Genomic DNA, 21,160 nt, shown 5'->3' with positions numbered 1-21,160 from the left:
CCAACTCACACTTGCTAATATTTAACGCTCCGATGCTAGTCAAGTATGAATGTCAATATCTTTGATGACCCTCAAAACGCCACAGCAGACAGCAAAAAGTACGGTCACATTAGCAAGATTTTTGCGAAATTTCGCAGGGAGACGTGTGTTATTGTTTATTGACAATAGTAGCAATGTACGAAGTGCAGCTCAGAAAAAGATCGCTTTTAAACTAAGCAGTCAGTGCGGTGAACCTGGTGAACTTGAAACCCAATGCAAAATCTACGTCCTTGCACAAAATTTCCGAAGATGAGAATTTCAATTAAAATGACTGGATTCCTCCCGCAAAAATTCGCCAAACAATGGTTAATGTGACCGCACTTGAAGGCTTATCAAACAGATGGTGTTGAAATCCTAAAACATCAAATACTGAGGTGTTCAGGATATGATGTGCAGTCACATTAGCAAAATTTCGGCTAAATTTATTGTCTATCATCAATAATAAAACAATGTATGAAGAACAGCTCACGCAGAAGTCACTTTCAAACCAAATAGCTTTTTGTTGGTCAACGTGGCAAATCTGTGAAATCTTTAGAGGGGAAATGCGAAATTACCAAACTTGTAATTCCTGTTAAAATTACTGCATTTTGCCCCATGAAAACTGGCCGAACACCAATGAATGTGTCTGCACCTTAACAGAAAGCTTCTTGGTTTGAAAGTAACTTCACATGTGGCAACACTACTGATAATAGACAAAAACCAATTTTGTCGAAATGTGATGGCACCTATAAGCAGCAGCCATTCTCTGCTGGAAGATCAAATTAATGATTATTATTAACAGAGTTCAGTCTGAAGACTTTTTATAGCACCTTACGTAGGCTGTTAAAATGCCTTTGATGTGGTGATTGGCCATTGGGAGGAGCTTAGCCATGAACCACGCACCCATAACCCCCTTTAACCTGCGATCTTGAGGTCAAAGGTTTACCTTTACTTGCTTTTCGATTTGAATTTGTTTCCCAGGCTGAAGAAACAGTACAATAATCAGCCATTTGTTTAGACATTTTTCAAATGTACAAGCTGACTGCACATCTGTACAAGTGATAAGACACAGAACATGCCACCTCTCGTCTGACGGCCATTACATCCCCCTTGGACAATGGCTAGCACGCTAAAATGCACATTTGCCCAGGTATGTCTGTTCAGACAGTGAAAATACATGTCTTTCTGTAGAAAAGAAGCACCGTTGGATGATAGAAACACAATAAAAACCTTTGGCCGCTGGGAATAGCCCTCTCATCCCAAAGAGATTTCCCCCCACGGGTCTTCACGGAGGAGAGAGACAGGCGCTGGGTTGCCATTTCTGGTTTAACAACAAATAAATGGCTCGATAATGGCCTACAAAGGCAGTAGATTTCATTTTTTTGTCACTTAAATGAAAAAATAAAGAATAAACTAAATTAAACTAAACAAACAAAACAGAAACAAGCATTAAGGAGCCCTATTAGGCCAATGTATGCCTTTTTAGGTAAGGGGGCATCGCATGTTGATGACAAAAATACTATAGTTTATGATGGCACAAAATCCTATCCTCCTCAGAGTACAGTACACTTTATAGTCTTATTGATTAAGGAAGCTGTAGTATTTTTGGCATTACTATAGTACTTTCTGAATAGAGCTTGAGAAGTGAGGTTGGCGTAAACAACAAAAAAATGTCACTCACAGTAGTCACCAAGGTTTTGCTTCAGTGCAAGTTTGTGTTCAAAAAGTGTGAAAGGATATAGCAGCTTCTGTACATATGTTGATCAAAAATGGCATTTGAATGAAATATTCCCTTATTTAAATGGTTGCTATTGCCGTCCAAGCCTGTGTCTCTGCCTGTACTGTAGCTAAAACAGATGGATTTTTGTGCTTTATAGAAAAGTGTTTCTGTTTTCTCCTCAAATGTGGAGATGGAGTATTAGTATTAGTGTGTGAGTAGACAACGCTTGTACCATCTCAAATGCATGCATAATCATGTAATATCACTAACAGCCATGCTGCTAATATACATTATGTTAACAAATGTATATGCTACCATTTAAAAAATGTGGGGTCAGTGAGATTTTTTAAAGGTAATCAATACTTTTATTTAGCATGATACATTTAAAATGATCAAAAGTGACTTCTAATTTAAATATATGATGTTCTTTTCAACATCAAAAAATGTTGAACAAAAAAAAAAACTGTTGAACAGTACAACAAGAAATGTTTAAGCACCAAATCAACATACTAAAATGATTTCTGAAAGATCACTGAAGTCTGCCGTAATGGCTGATGAAAATTCAGCTTTGCATTACAGGAATAAATTGCATAAAAAAAACACTTGCAAATCATACTGACCTCAAACTTTTGAATGGTAGTGTACATAGCACTTTTCATGGATTGTTTGCTAATATGTCCAAAATTTGCCCTGTAGAATGTCATATTTGAAAATACAAACAAATGTTTGCATTGTTAACGTCTACTGTGTTTGTCAGTATAGCAGCACTGAGACCGTGGTGTGTTTGAGGTATACCTGTGAAAACCCTGTGATCTGCTAGATATGGTCGAAACTGTTGGCAGAATGACACAGAAGCTTGACAGCTGTGCTCTTATCTGACGCACCATCTGATAAGAGTCACTAAATCCCAAAGATAAGTTGAGGCATTTAAGATATTCTTTTTAATCTGCTCAAGATGACTGATCCTTCTGAATTTGAGGTAAATGGACTAGAGCAAAACCTTGGAACACAAGTATTTTCTTGTGATACATTGAGCGTAACAGAAAAGAGAAGAGGAGTAAACCATTGGAGGCGGGTGTGTACGTGAAGACGTTGGCTGGCTGAGCAAAGGTGGAAGGAGCTCAGAGTTTGTGGAGAGTGTGGCCTGTAATCTCTGGGACTTCAGAGGAGAGTGGCGTGGTCTGGATCTGCTGTGTCCATACTAGCCAAAATGGCTTTCTGGTCTTCTCGGGGTGGGCGGCGGTACAGCAGAGCGGAGAAGCGGGCGTACGGGTCCTGGCGAGTCAACTTTTTCTTCTTCTTGCGGAGGTAGAGAGCTTCTTCTGGCTGGAGGACCTGAGAGGTGTGGGGCTGCTGGGTCTGAGAGGGGGGCACACCTGTACAGAGAGAAAGTCTGATGAGCACATCAGGACAAACAGGTGGCCAAAATGGTTAGAACACTAGGAAGGTTTCAGTTGTTTTTTTGTTGAATTGGCCATTACGATACCCATGAAAAACAAACTATTGTCAGAACTACCTGTGACAGAAGGAATCTGCTGGAACATTGAAAATAATGGACTCCCCTTCAAAGTTCAGACCTCAACCCCATTGAGCAAATCTGGGGTGAGTTGGAAAATAAACTTTACAGATCTATTGTACATTCAAAGGGAAGCCTTTGGCATGAGTTGCAGAAGGCATGGGATAACATTGACACTATGCCAGAGACGTGCAGCTATTATTGCTACAAAAGATGGACATATCAAATATTAAAGTGGATAAAAACAGTACGAGTCACTTCATCGGAAATTCTCAAATAAAATCATGTTCTGGATGCAAAAAAGGTCAATATTTTCAGATCTGTCAGGTGTTCTAACAATTTTGGCCACTGACGTTTAAAAGTTTGGGGTCAGTAAGATTTTTAATGTTTTTAGTGGAGTCTCTTGCTTATCAAGGCTATATTTATTTCAAACAAAAAATATATTTTGGAGAGTACTCATGAATATCCAACGTATTGGATGTAATCAGCGGTGAGCCAATGATGTCACATGGACTGTTTCACTGATGTATTTACTAGGTTTCCAAAAAACTACAGTAATTGATGACATAATTTTCATTTTGAGGTAAACTAACCCTTTGAATTCTTAGATAATAAAAAAAAAACACTTGTAAAGTATAAACTCTTTTTCTTGTACACTACAAACTAAGTGATAACGACATGTTATAATGCGAGCATAAAGTATGGCATAAACTATCATGAGTCAGGATAATTGTAAATAAAAGTGGATAATTTTGTTAAAACGCCATATACAGCACAGATTGTCATCGTTTCAGTGCCAGTAACCAATTGTATTCTAGGAAAGGGTTTTATAGTATTCAAGGAGGCAGAGAGAGCACTTCAATGTGGAGAACCACTGTTATGAAGAGTCTCTCTCAACACTTCCTTCTCACACCTCAGTGCCTTACAAACATAAAAAGCATAACTGATTCTATATTTTAAACAATGTGTGAGGACAGTGTACCTTTTCCCTTAATGTATGATGCTCACGCATAATAAATATGTTGACTTAATAAAAATACACATCATCATTCTGTTTCAAAACTAGACAGCATTTTAAGGTATCACAGATATGCTACCGACATGAAGGCTGCTACAAAGCGACCCAAATCAGTCACTTACGATGTTCCATTTCAGTAAGCATGCTTCCACAGAAGGTAGTATACAACAAAACAACTGATCAGTAGGTTCATGAAAAAAATGTACCTTAATATTTTGTACAACAGGCCTATAGTATAAGAACTACAGTAGCTTGTGACTTGCTCCTTACCCATCTTTCGTCTGGTCTTGGAGTTGTTATTGTTGACACCGACTTTCTTGGCTTTTTTCACTCGTTGATATCTTAGTGCTTCTATCCTCTCAGACCCTGCAGAGCCACTTGGTGCACCTCGATGTTTTCTGTGCAGGAAGCAAAGAGAGGCAAAGCCATCATACAGGGGAAGGGTAGTGCGGTGGCTCGCCATGTGTTTTAAACTGGTCATAGTAGTGATCACATGGCCTTTCTTAAGTTACTGTTGCTAGTACAGGTCTACAGGCAACTTAAATAACCCATGAATCTCTTACACTCAAATGGTCTGAACCACGCATGGTCCAGTTTAGTATCATAAGTATGATGCAAAAGATTTATTTGAGTGGAAAGAGAGGTATACTTAAAGTTTTTCAGAAATTTCCCTCCAATCAAATCAACAAGAAAAATAAGAATATTGTTTTGAAATGTATACAATACCTCAATATGGCAACATTATGTATCTGTTTAAAAACAAAATCATGACATAGACTGGGGTAATTACAATGGATGAGCATACTTAAATACATATTTGAATAAAACTGTAAAGTACTCTAAATGTTACTTATGAAAACATTTATACATATATAATACTTTATCAATCCATTCTCAGACATTTCATTTTGTATGTACAGTCTTCCCATCCAAATACAGTATGGAGGCACTTAAACTGGCAGCCCACATACTCTGCCCCACACACTCGCACGCTCACACAAACATACACAGCTCTCATGAGGCACAATAAAATAACAGAAATAGCATTATAGAGGGGCCGTCCTTCTGCTGAGGCTGCCGAGAGAAATTAAAGGCCATTAGTAGAGGGGGAAAATCACAGCTCAGCGACAAAGCATTGTCAGAAATGTGCTCATAGACATGAATACTGTCTACAATGGGCTTCACCATGCTGACAGGGGGAGAGATGGCGGGAGGGGAAAATGGCTACTTGGGAACAGTCACATAATGAAAAATAAAACAAAGCACTTGGACAACAAATGTAACAAGAATTTAATCAGATATTTGTTGGTTTTTCAACTGAAGAGCAATATTTAGCAATGGCATGCATGGCAATTTGCACATGGAACAGAACTTTAAAGGGGAATACTCTGGAAAAGCACTTCACTGGGTAAAAGCAACAACTTAAAATGCCAATAGTGCTTTCCCCATTGTGAAGGAAGTGCACGAACTGTTTTGGAAGAAAACAGAAAAGTGTTCTGCAGTCCAAACAAGTGCAGTTTCATGAATACACTGTGTGTACACTAAATAAATCATGATTATACAAAAAACGTAGCATTTTATTAGGGCTGTGAATCTTTGGCAAGGCAGCGATTCAATTCGATTATGATACATAGGTTTTCGATTCGATTCAAGAACGATTTTTGCAAATTTAGAACGATTCAATTCGATTCGATTCATAATTAAATTCGATTCGATTCGATTATAACGATTCGATTCTGCATTCTTTAAGTGCATTCACGGGATAATTTAAATGCTTCTACTAAATTCTATAAATGATTAGTCAGGGGGCAAATTACAGTAGCATTTATGGTCAGAGAACCATAGGTTAGAAAAAAAAACTAAAAACCTTTTGTCCATTGTTAAATGCTAGTTTAATGATGCGACATGGCATACGTAAAAATGTATGTAAGCCAAGTTTTTAAAAAAGAGCTTAAAGAGTATTATGTATAAGCTAACATTTTGTCACACCAGGGGCGTAGCCATAATTTCAGAAGTGACAGAAATGTCAAATACAACCATTTTATGTATGTAGCCTATATAATAATAATAATAATAATAATAATAATAATAACAATTATTATTATTATTAGAATTATTATTTTTTACAAGGAATTATCTTCTTTTTTAATTACTTTTAATTAGCTGTAATAAATCAAATACACTGCTGGACAATAATCAATCATTTGTAATCGATATTTTTTTCCTAATGGCAATTTTATGATTGTTTTATATACTAGGCTACATTTAATTAGCAATTATTTACATTTTCTGCACAGAATAAGGTAGAAAATATACTTTATAGTTTATGTACTGTAATAAATGTAAATTAGCACTGCATCATTCATAAATTGTTTGTGGGGTTTTTTGTTTGTTTGTTTCATCAGTTCATTCTGCTTTTATTCAGTTTAGCTGCAGATATAGCCTGGCACGTCTATGAGAGCGAGATCGCTTCTCTTTCAGTGTGAAAACGTCTTCATCTCTATTTAACTTTTCCTGTCCATCAGCGAATGATTCTGAGAAAATGCGCCAGATGTCTGTTTGGCAATGAAACAAACGCTACTTTCATGCATCTGCTTATCAGATAAATCTCGCGCTCTTATTTCAAGGTCGTTGTTAATGCTGTGGTTAATTTTAAAAGTTTCCTTCGTATATTCGGTTCATCCGCATTGTTTAAAAACATTTATCATTCAATGGATCTGCGCGTATGATTTAGACACATACATTTCTGCTCCGTCCATGCAATAAATACAGCTGTCGACAGTCGATTGAATGGGGCGTTATCACACGTCAGCTGCGTCAGAGACGAACGGAGCGCGAGCGCAATCCTGTGACAGTCTCATCAGGCGGTAAACAGTGGAGCGCGTGAAGGACAGATAAGAGGCACGATTCACGAACACTCTTCAAGGTCTCCATTAATTCGTGCGTGTAGTAATTTAATGTGTATACATTTTGAAAGCATTGAATCGTTATAGAAATTGCGATTCATTCGATTCTTAGCATTTTGAATCGATTGCTGTTCAAGATCGGGCGATTCACGATTCAAAAATCATGTTTCAAGATCGATGCATATAAATCGACAGGGTTTGTAATCGATGCATCGAGAAAACGAGTGAATCGTTACACCCCTACATTTTATCATACATGGTGTTTTGTACAAGGCTCATGGTTTTTAAATCACTTGAATTGGTTTCAAGCAATAAAAAGCACCTATATAAGATGAAGCATAACATGCAACTCTTACTTGAGACGATCCCTAAAAATTGGTCACCTTGACCCAGGTTGAGATCAAATTCCCAGCCACTGCAAGTAGTGTTTGTGTTGTCATTAATATAAACCTTCATTTAAAAGCACATTTATTTTATAAACAGCAAGTTTATCATGAAGGTTACCATGAATCAAACCATGAGGACCTTCTAAATGGTGGATTCTCATAAAATCAATATTAAAGCTCGGTTCTTCACATATTTTGTTTTTATTGCGTCTCAAGCATGAGGTTGTGTTGATTAAATGAAATGTGCTGGATTTCCTAATCAATAACTGGTAAGCGTACATATGCATACTAAGCCCAGAATGCATATAGGATTCAAGACTGCAGAACTAAAATATGTGGTTATCTGAAAATAAATATAAAGAAAAAAAAATCTGTAAACTTGGTAAGAAACAAAAGGAAAGCAATACCCAAAGACTTGTATTCCCCTTTAAAGGACGAGGTGAATAAAAGCCCCACCTGCTGCCCCCCCCTTTCAGACATGGATCCAACCCTTACCTATTGCGGTGTAGAGGAACTGGTCACAACAACGCTGCCCAGATAGCTGAGATCAATCAAAAACAAAGCAGGTAAGACTCGAGGGGTCATCAAGAATGACCAAATGCCCTATTCAAGATGATGGCGACATTGCAACAGATGAGAGCAGACAGTCCCTGCAACAAGATTCGCCCAACAAGCCTCCCCCTGGCAGTCAGAGCTGGGGTGACCTGGGTGACAGGAGGCAGGAGAGAGGGGGGAGTGTGGAAAAGGCAATCATGCGGTCAGGGTTACATTGGAACAGGAGAAGAGCTCTGTCCCTGTTGTGCCGAACACACCAACCTCAGCCTCCACATCATACATTCTGAGAGTCATCCTAAAAAGCCTGGAGTTAGTCAAAATGGTGGGCTTCATTTGGACTTGGATTGGACAATTTTATTGCACATGTGGGGTTCCTCCTGTTGGGTGAAAGGCAGGGTAAAGCATGAGAGTGGATGGAAAGGCTGAGATCCTGTAGTGGTATATCTCTGATTCCAGGCTTTTTAGGGGCTTCGTTATTGCATTTTAATAAACTTAAAATGGAACTTATCCAGACACGTAGCCCTAAAAGGTCTGTCACCATGTCTGTGAAGCAAATAATTCATCTTGACTTGGAAACTGTTACCCCACAACAGCATTTGGTTAATGTCGCTCACTTTTGATCTAAGACAAGTGCTTTAAAGTGCTTCACAGACCTTATGAATGAAATTGGATGTCTGGCATGAAAAGCAGAATCAGTGGTATAGAAAACTATAGCACAACTTGCCAATGTTGAAAATGGCTTTGAATGATTTTAAATAATGCAAGGCATCTGGGGCAGTGTATCTATGAAAGCTTGAGTTCTAACATTACTAAAACCAGCTTAAGGCAAGCAGCCAATATAATTTTGCCCATGAGAGCAAACTGTAGCTTTAGACTAAAATCAAATATGTGGTTATTTTTGCACTGAGAATATTCCTGAAGGGTCTTCCTAGATGTTACACTTAGGCCAGATGGTACATGGTAGATCAGTCCACACCCTACAGGCCTAGTGCACCTACCCTGAAGCTGATAACTGGGGTGGAGATGGTTCTGATGGAAGGATCTCCTCCTCAGTCCTCCTCTGGGTTGGCATCTGCCCAAAAATGTTGCTGCTTTCTACAGGAGGTGAAGGGGACTGTGACGGATAGCTTGCTGCTGAGGTGGCAAATGCCATGTGGGACCGGTAGCTAGGACTTGCTCTTCTGCTGCCTTGGCCTTGAGCAGGAGAGGAGGAGGGGGAGGACCTTCTAGAGAAACTAGCTGAAGAAGGAGGTTGAAGGGTGATCTCAGACATCTCAGGAGGAATCGGGGGTTGGATGACACTAGGACGGGGCCTGGGGCGCACTACAATCTCAGGTGAGCCTTCGTGAGAGCTAATAGGGCTCTGAGTTAGAGGTGAGAGGCGGGATGGCTGGAGAACTACCATGCTGGGTTCCATCCTGCGGGGCTGCCTTGGGCTAAGCCTGGGTGTAAGCTCATACCATCGCGTATCCAGGCTTCCGAACGAGCTTGGGCCAACCATGTGAGACACTGGGTCAGGGTAAGGCAATACCGGTACACCCATACCGTGGCTTGTGTGTCTTAGCTGCCCTAGACTCTGTGCCTCTTGCATAGGTAAACGCTTGGCTGGAAGGCCCTGAGGCTTGACCTTGCTGGGAGACTTGCCTGGGCGGCTCTTTGGGGCCTCCAGCTGCAGGATACCAGGGTACGGAGATACTTGAAGGGCGGAGGGCTGTAGGGCACTAGGAGGAAGAACAAGAGGAGGAGGAAGGGGAGGTTCCGGATGAAGATGTAAAGGGTGTGGTGGTGGAAAAATAAAGTGAGGACCCTCGATTGTGGCAAAGGTAAAATCGGGTCGCTGCCAGATGTCTGGAGAGCGCGAGGTGGAGGGGTGCGCCAAGGGAAGGGTGTAGCCAGAGACTGCATAATGCTGAATCTCTCCCTCACCGATTTCCTCTGGGATGGTAGGATGACCGAAAGGGCCCTCCAGGTGGTAAGGAGGAGAAGACATTACTGAGCTGAGAGGACTGGTGTCTGGCATGTAGAAGGGGGGTGGAGGCTCAGGTTCCCCTGGACTTCCCAAGTAGCTGTAGAACTGGCCATGGGAAAAGGCTCGGAAGTGAGGAGCACCACGAATCTGTCCTGTAGCCTGGAGTCGACTGGTTTCCATGATAGTCATGCCTTCCAAGGGCCTCTGGAAGCGAGGACTGTAGGCTGGGGGCTGCAAGTAAGACTCTTGGCTAGAAGAAATGGGCGAGATCTGATGGGGTCTGAGGGTAGCCATCATAGGTGGCATGGGCCCCGGATCATCATTCTCCTCATCTGACTGACGAAATTCAGGGTACAGGTCAGACTCCTCCACAAAGGGGAAGCCCTCGATACGCCGTGCCTTAACTGGAGTTTCCGCATCCGTAGTTTCCATGACAAAGCGCCCATCTGGGCCACGACTGATCAATTCAATTGGCGTGGTAGCCTCTGCCTCATGCTTAGAGACACTATATTTCTTGCTGGTTATTGCTCTCTTGGTCTTCTTGTATAAAGACAGCTCCTTCTCCTTGGCAGGACTTTGAGGAAACTTCTTAGCTCGTAAACCATCCTCGGAGGACTCTGAAGGAGGTCCTATGGAGCGGACACTTTCTGGACTAACCTTTCCAGAAGATGATCTACAAAAACGGGAAAGAAAAAGAAAGATGAATAAATAATGATTTACATCTTGGTCATTGTAGTTTCAGGTAAAAGTACATCTTAGACAACTGGTTATAAATCAGTTGTTGATATCACCCATCTTAATGCTCTCATTTGATGATACCTGTGATTCAAATATACTTATAAATTATAATATACCACCAACAGACCAACATTCACTGTGAAAGATTCTTTGACAGTCTTGTGCCCAAAGTACTTCAAGGTAACCTACAGTACACCCACACCTCTCAAAGTGACAGGTAGGGTGAGCATGACGTATGTTATGAAATCCAACAGTGCATATACAAGTCAGCAACTGAAACTTGCTTATTTACTTGAAATGACCACTATCATAGTTAAAAATTCAATTAACGGTTTCTGGAATTTTTCTGACATACATCTGAAAAATGTCTTAAAGGGATACTCCACCCTAAAATGAAAAATATGTCATTAATCACTTACCCCTCATGTCGTATCAAAACCATAAAAGCTCAGTTCGTCTTCGGAACACAATTTAAGATATTTTGGATGAAAACCTGGAGGCTTGAGACTGTCCCATAGACTGCCAAGTAAATAACAGCATCAAGGTCCATAAAAGGTATGAAAAGTCATCGTCAGAATACTCCATCTGCTTTCAAACATGCAATCTGGGTTATATGAAGCGCCGGGAACACTTTTTGTAAACCATAAGGATGTACTGTTTCTATGTGTATTTAGCTTTGATTTAAAATAAAACAGTGTATCCTAATGGCGAGGATGACACAGAAGAGCATATGCGGCATGGTGATATAGAGTGACGGGTTACGGTTGACAAGGGAATTATTAAATAGTCATTATTTTTTGTTTTCTTTGCATACAAAAAGTTTCCCCGTCACTTCATATAACCCATTGCACGTCTGACGGCAGATGGAGTATTCTGACGATGACTTTTCATACCTTTTATGGAACAGAGTTTTTACAGATTTGGAACGACATGAGGATAAGTGATAAATGACAAAATATTCATTTTGAGGTGAAGTAAACCTTTAAGATAACAGTTGTCCTCAAGCTTTCAGTGCAACATGTTCTTTATCATAAACCAGAATGATTGTTGAAGTGGTTTGTTTACTTTTAGGCCATAATCACGTTAGCTAAATGTAACCTATGATTTAGATTATTTGCCAGTTTATCTTTTTGACATCTTTATGCTACATGTTAAAAACAAATCAGATATCTTCAAATCAGTTTGAAAATATCTAGGACACAGGACTTAAGAATAATTACACTATTATTTAAGGCCCTATAAAGTAGCACCCTGAAACCTAATATAGATGCCTAGATGTGATTAAAATGATTGTTGGTTGTAATTTTCACAGTTTTTTTCTGGATATATCTTGTCATAACTCATCCTTGTTAAGGCCTTACACTCTCCAGTCACCACTGTTTGAATGTCACAGCTAATTCAGTTTAACAGTACTGTTTAGTGTGTGTGTGTGTGTGTGTGTGTGCGGGGTAGACATAATAAATACCAAAAATGAGTCCTCGTTAATCATAGATGGTGACATTTTCCAAGATATTCAACTGAGAGTATTTATGTGACCAAACAACGAGAAATAACAAGCATAGTCCAGAAAAGAAGAGAGAAAATCAAGAAATGTTGGAGAGCCATAATACTTTATTCAGTAACAAATATACATGTAATGGCTGAAGCTTTGTTTTCGCTGAATCATTACACCATGCACTTTCACTTGTAATGGCTGCGGTGACAGAGCTTGGTTTCCATGGCAACTGCCTATTGATGACCACCATTCAGGTGCAATGACGTTATGCCTGCTCCAAGCAACAATACAGTGCACCATAAAGCAGGCTTTTCCCCAGCCAAGCTGAGGGAACACACAATACACACTCTTTAGCAAAAGAAATTCCCCACCAAAGAAACTTCCCACAATTGTTCTCACAAATGTTTAGAGGCATAATACACAACATGTCTGTTAAGAGACTAAAACTTAAACACACAGACAGGTTTGATCGGATATTGGCTCGCTTGCTGTGCTTTCATTTTGCAAGAGTAAACATGTTTTGGATTAAAACATTGAAAAAACATCAAAGATTCAGTGTGTTTTAGTTGTAATTATCCTTATCATCTGATCATGTCAAGTTGTTGTCCTGCTAAATGTTGTGATGAAAGATAATGACCTCAGGATTGCTGATAGGAAGATGTTATCAGACTTTATAGAGTCCACCAAAATAAACCTTCCATGCTAATTTTTCGTTTTTCCATACAAACATGTTGTTGCTTTTAGGTCACAAAATTCAAAATCTTCCTGGAATAATCAAGCTAAGCATTTAAAAATGATTGTCTGGCAATGCACAGTAATACCACAGTTAATACAGTTTTTGGCACAGAATATCTCAATAAAAGCTCAATCTACTGTTACCACTCACTGTAAACATAATTGCAAATAACAACACAAAGTGCATAAGTTTTATAATACCAGGATTTCACAAAATATTTACCATTTATATAAGATTGATTCACTAACAAAACAATAAATAACAACAAAAGCAATCTGAACGCAGTAATACTAGCTGCTGCACATTAACCTCTGGTGTGCAGGGGTGTGTTGGTGACATACAGGCAGTGGCTCAGGTGCTTGGGAGGGAGAAATCTGAAACAAACATTATGGGGGTGGTTAAGACACATGAAAGAGAGTGCAAGCCACCCCTTGGCAGCCTTTGGTCTAAATGTGTGCAATGTTATTAAAACTACTGCAAATGTGTGGAAGCACAAAAATTCACATGCAATGCATTATGCAGAATACAGCAAGTAAATATTTTATTATTATTACAAAACTGAAGTAATGATATAAATATATACTGTACACACACTGAACAAAATTATAAAGGCAACATTTTTTTTTTGCCCCCATTTTTCCTTTGCCGAGGTTATCCATCCACCTCACAGGTGTGGCATGTCAAGATGGTAATTAGACAGCATGATTATCGCACAGGTGTGCATTAGGCTGGCATCAATAAAAGGCCAATCTAAAATGTGCAGTTTTACTGTACTGGGGGGTCCGAAGGTGTCTGAAAACCCCATTTGCCTCACGCAGTGCAACACAGAAAGTTGATCAGGTTGTTGATTGTGGCCTGTTGAATGTTAGTCCACTCCTTTTCAATGGCGGTGCGAAGTTGCTGGATATTGGCAGGAACTGGAGCTCCTGGACTGGTGTGGTTACACATGGTCTGCGGTTGTGAGACTGATTGGATGTACTGCCAAATTCTCTGAAATGCCTTTGGAGATGGCTTATGGTAGAGAAATGAACATTCAATTCACTGGCAACAGATCTGGTGTACGGTGCCTGGGAGGGGACATGGTCGGTTCACTTAGTTTTGTCATGGCCACGACATATTAACTCGTGGTAGCATCATATTATGTTAAGGGAACGACATGTTTTTCTCGTGGCCATGAGTTTAATGCGTAAACAAACCTGGGTGACCATCGCAACCCGTGATTATCAGAGATGTATTCATTAATATTTTATTTTATGTTCCCTCGTTCCCTCAACATGAGAAGTTGTGGTCACAAGAAAAGGATGTCGTTCCCTCAAGATAACATCTCAAACAAATGATTGACAAAAAGGATCTCGTGACCACGACATAAGTTATTATGACGTTCCCACAAATTAATATCTCCTGGCCACAACAGAACTGGTGGACATTCCTGCAGTCAGCATGCCAATTGCACGCCCACTCAAAACATGCAACAACTGTCACTTTGTGCTGTGTGATAAAACATTTTAGATTGGCCTTTTATTTTGACCAGCCTAAGGCACACCTGTGCAGTAAACATGCTGTCTAATCAGTATCTTGATATGCCACACCTGTGAGGTGGATGGATTATCTTGGGAAAGGAGAAGTGCTCACTAACACAGATTTAGACAGATCTGTGAACAATATATAAGAGAAATAGGCCTTTGTGTACATAGAATAAGTCTGCAGCTCATGAAAAAAGGGGGCAAAAACAAAAGTGTTGTGTTTATAATTTTGTTCAGTATATATATATATATATATATATATATATATATATATATATATATATATATATATATATATATATATATATATATATACCCATACACACACACACACACACATTAGAATTTAACATTGGTAGTGTGTTTATCATGACAGACAGATACACAGACAGATAGATAGATATATAGATAGATAGACTTCCACTAAAAAAGTGGACCTGTGGAGGAAAAAATATTTGGCAGAAAGAGAGAAAACTGACCCATCAGGAGTGAGAATAACACCAAGAAGAACTAAGAGTAAACTGGGGTGGCTTAACTACATGGAAAAGTGACTGCATCACAAGAGAATCAAGTCACATCCACACAATCATCTTAAAGCAAAGGTCCAGTCATGTAATGGGTGACTTGATGAGAGTTGTGGGAGCTGTATTAAATTTGATTCAGAGATGGTTGTGTTTGATATATTTATCTAATTTAATAATATATTTCAATGAAGGGCTAAATTTGATTTAAAGTCTTGTTGCTTGCTTAATTTCATATAAAGCAAGCGTTATGAAAGCATTCATGACCCATTGTGACGAGGATTTCACAGCTCCTAATGCACTGCCTCATAATCAAATTAAAGGTGCTATGTCGCCCTCTGCAGGACACATAAAAATAAACTGAGGCCTTAATCAAATTAAAGGTGCATACCGAGATATTTACAACCTAAAGCCTATGGACTGCAAGTTTAGTATGCTAATTCGAAAACGAGTCCCTTAATTTATAAATGGAATAGGTAAATACACTTATAATGGAAGCCTAGGAGGCCAACAGATTATGTAGTGTATACTATGAGGATATATTTGAAACTATTTCCTTCTTTTATTTTAAAAATGAATATGAGAATTTATATTTTGTGAGGAAATTAAAAAGGAGGCAGTAGGGATCTTCTTTACAGAGTAGTATATATCACTTCATATGAACATGAGCATGTGATTATAATTGGATATAACACAGTGGTCAGAAAAAGTATGTGAAACCTTGGTTGGTTTTCTGCATCAATTGGTCATAGAATGTCATCTGATCTTCATCAAAGTCACAAGTATTGACAACAACAATGTGCTTAGTGTGTGTGTTGTTAGCGTAAGCACATTGTGTTTGCCATTTTATGACCAATTAATGCAAAAAAACAACTAATTCTAATAGGTTCACATATTTTTATAGAGAGAGAGAAACAGACAGAGAGCAGTGTGATAATACAGTTTTATTTTTCATGTAACTATCCCTAAACTTCTATATTAGTTAACCGATCAGAATAATTATTTTTGTAATACATAACCAGTTGCTCCACCATGAGAACAATTGCCATCTTAAAATAAAGGTGATAACTTCAAACAAAAAGACATTTACAAAAATAATACAAGCTTTGATGTGAAACCCTCTGGCATACTTTCCTGCTTCCATTATAAGTGTATTAATGTAAATGTTTATTTATACAAACACTCACACGGACTAAATCAGAAATTAAGTTGAAAATAACCTAGAAAGCTATTTTACATTTAATTTCAAAATGCTAAGTGTAAATGTGCGAGTCGGCAGGATGCTAAAAGGTGACAAAGTCTTAAGCTTTGGGTCTCCTGTGTGTGTATAGCACATGGGTTCACAGCCTGCCAAAACAACCGTGCCCAGCAGCGCACATGGGACGCATGCGACATAAGGCAGTGCACACTGCTGAACAAGGTGCAGGCACTCACAGAGGACTGGACGGCGGAGGCCTGTAGCTGCTCCTTTCCTGGCCTTCCCAGTAGGGTTCTATGCCAGGTAGAGGTGTAAGAGGACTCCTGCGGCAGGAAACACAATAGAGATGGGAAGGATGGGGAGGGGAGGGGTCATGTTGGCAATTAACGAGGCTGCTTTCCATAAAAAACAACATAGCAGAAGGAAAAAAAAAACATTGACATGGAGAGATAAAAGTAAAGGAAAAAGGAAGGGAGAGCTTGAGGACATAAGAAATGATAATGATCGAGTGCACTGGATTGTGCATTTATTAAATGACCGTTTATCATCTTTCACTCATTGTAGGGCCTATGCATGCAGGGATGTCAACGCCAGCTTGGAACCATGCAGCATCCTTTTTTTGAAATACCAGGAGACCTTCAGAGGTTTCTTTGAGATTCCTGACAAAAGCGGCTGATATACAGTGGAGTGCAAAGATCTGAGACTAAATGCTTTGGGTCTCCATTTTTAAATGAATTATATTCCCTTTTTTTTTTTTTTTTTTTTTTTATGCAGAAAAAATAAATAAGTTGCCTTAATAACAACTGGACTCAAAATTCATCAACAAGTTTTACACAAACCTATAGAGTTTGTTTTCCAGAATGATTTGATCTCGTGCTTCAGTGATAACAATTCTGATTATTACACAAATGAGCTTATTTATTGAAATAATACAACGTTAAGCATTTCTCATTGATTTAACATTATTAACATTTCCTAATTTTATATGTTAAAAATCCCCAAATTTCCTTTTTCTTTCTTTCTTGACAATGAATACCAGATTTTTTTTTGTGACATCATGCTTTTGCCTCCACTGTATAATTTTGCAAAGCACAAGCCTATGTAAAAGAAGTACAATAACTGAAAGTATACATTGTGAAAAATGAATACTTGATGCCATAAAAATACTGCAGATAAAAGCGGTTACATAACTAGCTATAATACTCAAGTCAATATTACAGCACTACCACAAATAGATACCGTATCCCAGCATATCATGCAATAAAGTGAACTAGTATGCTGAATAGCAGCATGTTTTTAAATGTCACGACTATGCAGTTTATTACTGACATCATACCAGAGTTAACCCATTTAGCTTTAGATTACTGAAAGATGCATGTAGGAGGATCAAGTACTATAAATGTAATATCGGAGACATCACTAGTCTAAATGTATTATTCTAGAGAAGCACTGCTCTCTCTAGTCACTTAAATCTCATTGTTTGTCATCAGAGGATGCAAGTTAATTTGCTTCTTCTAGATTCATCAAAGCAGTATGCAATACTGTGATAGGATAACACTTTAAATATTAGATTATGAAGAAGTAATATGGATAAATACTATTGAATGTATAAATATGAAAATCCTAGTCACCGATGTCCACTGTTATTAGCGCTGGGAAGACAGACAAACAGCAGAGTTAGTGTAAAATGTAAGTTAGGACAAGCCGAGATTGTTGCACTTGTATACTGGAGAAATAAAGTAAAATACCCTCCCTGTTCTTCAGTAGTGTGTTAGTATACCATGGTAAATGCTAAATAAAAATATGAAAGCATTGTAACAGGCATTAATTGAAGCAGAGACAACTCAGCATGCACATTTACCATGGTAGAGAATCCACAGATATTGTGGTTATCACCCAAACCCATTACAGTTCAGCCAAAAATAAATTCTGGGCCTTTCATACAACATTAACTCTGGATTATCGTTTAAAAAAAAAATGGTTTTGACATTGAGTTAAGCTACATGTCGCACTAGTAATTTTGAAAGGCGATTAGCACTGCTTTTAATGGTAAGTTATGGAATACTGCTTACTGCTTATAATGCTCAGAAAAAAAGTAAAAGAAAAATCTAATCATAAAAGTCTCAATGCTTTTAAATATCAGTGTGTGTATAAGCAGTTTTAAGTAACTATTCACTGAAAAAAATGTATATACATCTACTAATTTTGAGAGATACAAGAAAAGATTTTGGGTGAACTACAGAGAGTCCATTTTAATATAAACTCCATGTGTGATTAATATTCATCTTCACAATAAATTGTGTATTCTGTGTGTTTGGATTATAGCAAACAAAATGATAAAAAAAACACTTTTAACAACTTAACATACTATTTACAGTGCTTGTACTGTACAAACATGTTTTGCACTCTCTTTTCAGTGTCTGATTGTTCCCATGTGAACTCAAAAACAGCAGGTCACTTTAAATCGGTGTCTGTGCAGAAACCAGTTACTATGAGGATGAAGCTGACCCTAATCTTGCAGTACTTTCTTTGCTAGGTTAGGAAGTGTTATCAAGACCATGAACATTCATAGACAGCAGGCCAAAACCACAGTCAATTTATCAAGCAGGAATACATGAACAGCATTGATTTCCTACAATAACTTAAATGTCTAATTAACATCCATAAAACACAAGATTAGTTACAGAAAAAAAAAACATAGGAATAAACTTCAAATGCAATTAATAAACAGTGTTGGGGAAAGTTACTTTTAAAAGCAAAGCATTACAATATTGCGTTACTCCCTAAAAAAAGTAACTAATTACGTAACAGAAAGTAATGTGTTATGATACTTTGAGTTACTTTTTAAATCTGGGCACAGCTTGCTTGTTTTAGATAGATAGATAGATAGATAGATAGATAGATAGATAGATAGATAGATAGATAGATAGATAGATAGATAGATAGATAGATAGATAGATAACATACACTACTAATATGCTGTTGTGTACTGCTTTTTTCTGACAGTGTTCTTGCTAAATGTTAGTATTTGAAGTCTTTAAACTGCCAAAAATGTGAAGCTTATATTACATTTATACTCTTTGTTTTCAAAAAATATACTTTGTTAATAAACACAAAACGTGAATGTAGTAAATTAAATTAGAGGCTAAGATTTGAATAAGCTAATACAAGTACTGCACAATAACATCTATTGTAAAGCAGCAAATCTCTACTAGGTGGCCAGGGCCAACTTTCAAAGGGGTTTCAAGATGACTTAAAGTGATTTAAAATGAGACAAAACAAGCTGTATAATAAGCTAATCTAATCAAGATATGTATCATTTTAATTCAGCCCCTCAATAACTCTTTGTTTCATTTGAAGAACCAGAATTCCCACGGGATTTATATCCAGAAGCTTTCTTTTAAAAGTGTGATTTCCAGATGTGGAATAGTCATACACACACACACACACACACACACACACATACACACACACACACACACACACACACACACACATACACACACACACGCACGCACGCAAACAAGCACGCATTCTAAAATGTTATACAGTAATTATTTCAGTTACAGAAACTGGGATTTAGGGAGCCTTTAAATAGTGCTGTGGAAAATAGGGGACCTTGGAGTCTAAAAGGCTGAGAACCATTGATCTAAAGTGCAAATCAAGGCAAACACAAGAGAGAACTATTTAGAAATCCAGACTAATGAAAAAATGAATAAACTGCTCTTTGATGAAATTAACTTCGACCATCCAGTCCATGAACACAGTACATCACAGGCCTATCACTGAGCAGTAATAAATGGCTCTTCTAATAGGATCTGTAAACGAGAGGGCGTGCCTGTCGGATGCCTTGATTTATGAAGCACACTCCACTCTCTGTCTGAATAAACTGAGGTGCGAGGGGAGAAGGGGGAAGTTCTTAAGAGACATTACTTACGGAGTCTCCACGCTCTTTCTGCAGTGTGTTATAGACAGGGGGGGATCTGTTGAAGAGAAAACCGGATTAGAGATTTCAGACGTGAATAAAATGACTAATTTCAGGGCTCCAGACTAACTATTTTTACTAGGAACACTGTAGCCCCTGACTGAATTTTTTTAGGAGCACAAGGAGAAAATTTAGGTGCACATCTTAAATCAGTCTGCAATGCAATCGTTCATGTAATCAACCCATCATTTTAACTGTATTGCTGAAATATGCTTTGATAATAAATAGACTTAATTTATAGAAATTAAAATGTGCAGAATTCTTTTAATTTCAGAGGGACATGACATTACTCATTACAGTACACTTGTAGATGCAAACAAATCCATCAGGAGCAGATTTGGTAGTGCTGGGGGGTGGTGTATGGAAATATTAAGAATATAGATAATTTAATCATAAAATTAAAATCTATTGTTTTGCATTAATAAGTGCAGCTACTAATAATATTGGATTTTCAATTCTTGTTTATTTCTTGTTTATACACATTTGACAAAATAATGGTACATTTAATAAAAATACAATATATATATTTTCTACTTTTAAAAAAAGTATATATATATATATATATATATATATATATATATATATATATATATATATATATATATATATATATATATATATATATTAAAGTAGAAAATATAAATATATTGTCCTTTTATTAAATGTATTATTAAAAGTTGTTTTTTCAAGGCACTTTGTGAATTTACTTACTTCATAGACAAAAAAGTCCAAAACTCAGACAAAATATGATTTCTTAATTTTATATTTTATACTAGTGATTTTATAATAGTGATTTTATCATTTCAAAATATAATGAAAAAAGTAGAAATTAATAAATATTAAGCCAATAAGAATAAGTGCTCCTCTGCTGCCATC

At 37.8% G+C, this 21,160-nt stretch overlaps 1 protein-coding gene across 3 annotated transcripts in view; it reads right to left on the bottom strand.

Moving 5' to 3' along the window:
• Positions 1-2,353: 2,353 nt before the first annotated feature.
• LOC113038581 (protein turtle homolog B-like) overlaps positions 2,354-21,160 on the bottom strand; it is a 100,323-nt gene continuing 81,516 nt past the window's right edge. Inside the window, exons 17-21 of one of the 3 annotated variants that reach the window (XM_026196101.1) lie at positions 20,237-20,282; positions 16,536-16,622; positions 9,118-10,761; positions 4,543-4,670; positions 2,354-3,114 (exon numbers count right to left, since the gene is read on the bottom strand). In XM_026196101.1, the coding sequence (XP_026051886.1) occupies positions 2,900-3,114; positions 4,543-4,670; positions 9,118-10,761; positions 16,536-16,622; positions 20,237-20,282 (2,120 nt within the window). In that variant the 3' untranslated portion in view covers positions 2,354-2,899. Of the gene's footprint in view, positions 3,115-4,542; positions 4,671-8,014; positions 8,106-9,117; positions 10,762-16,535; positions 16,623-20,236; positions 20,283-21,160 lie in introns of those variants that run through there. The other 2 variants (XM_026196102.1, XM_026196103.1) reach the window with 2 other exon arrangements.

Source organism: Carassius auratus, chromosome 21, assembly GCF_003368295.1.
Source record: "Carassius auratus strain Wakin chromosome 21, ASM336829v1, whole genome shotgun sequence".
Lineage (NCBI taxonomy): Eukaryota > Metazoa > Chordata > Actinopteri > Cypriniformes > Cyprinidae > Carassius > Carassius auratus.
The sequence above is the reverse complement of the archived record's forward strand: the minus strand, read 5'-3'. Positions and strand labels throughout refer to the sequence as shown.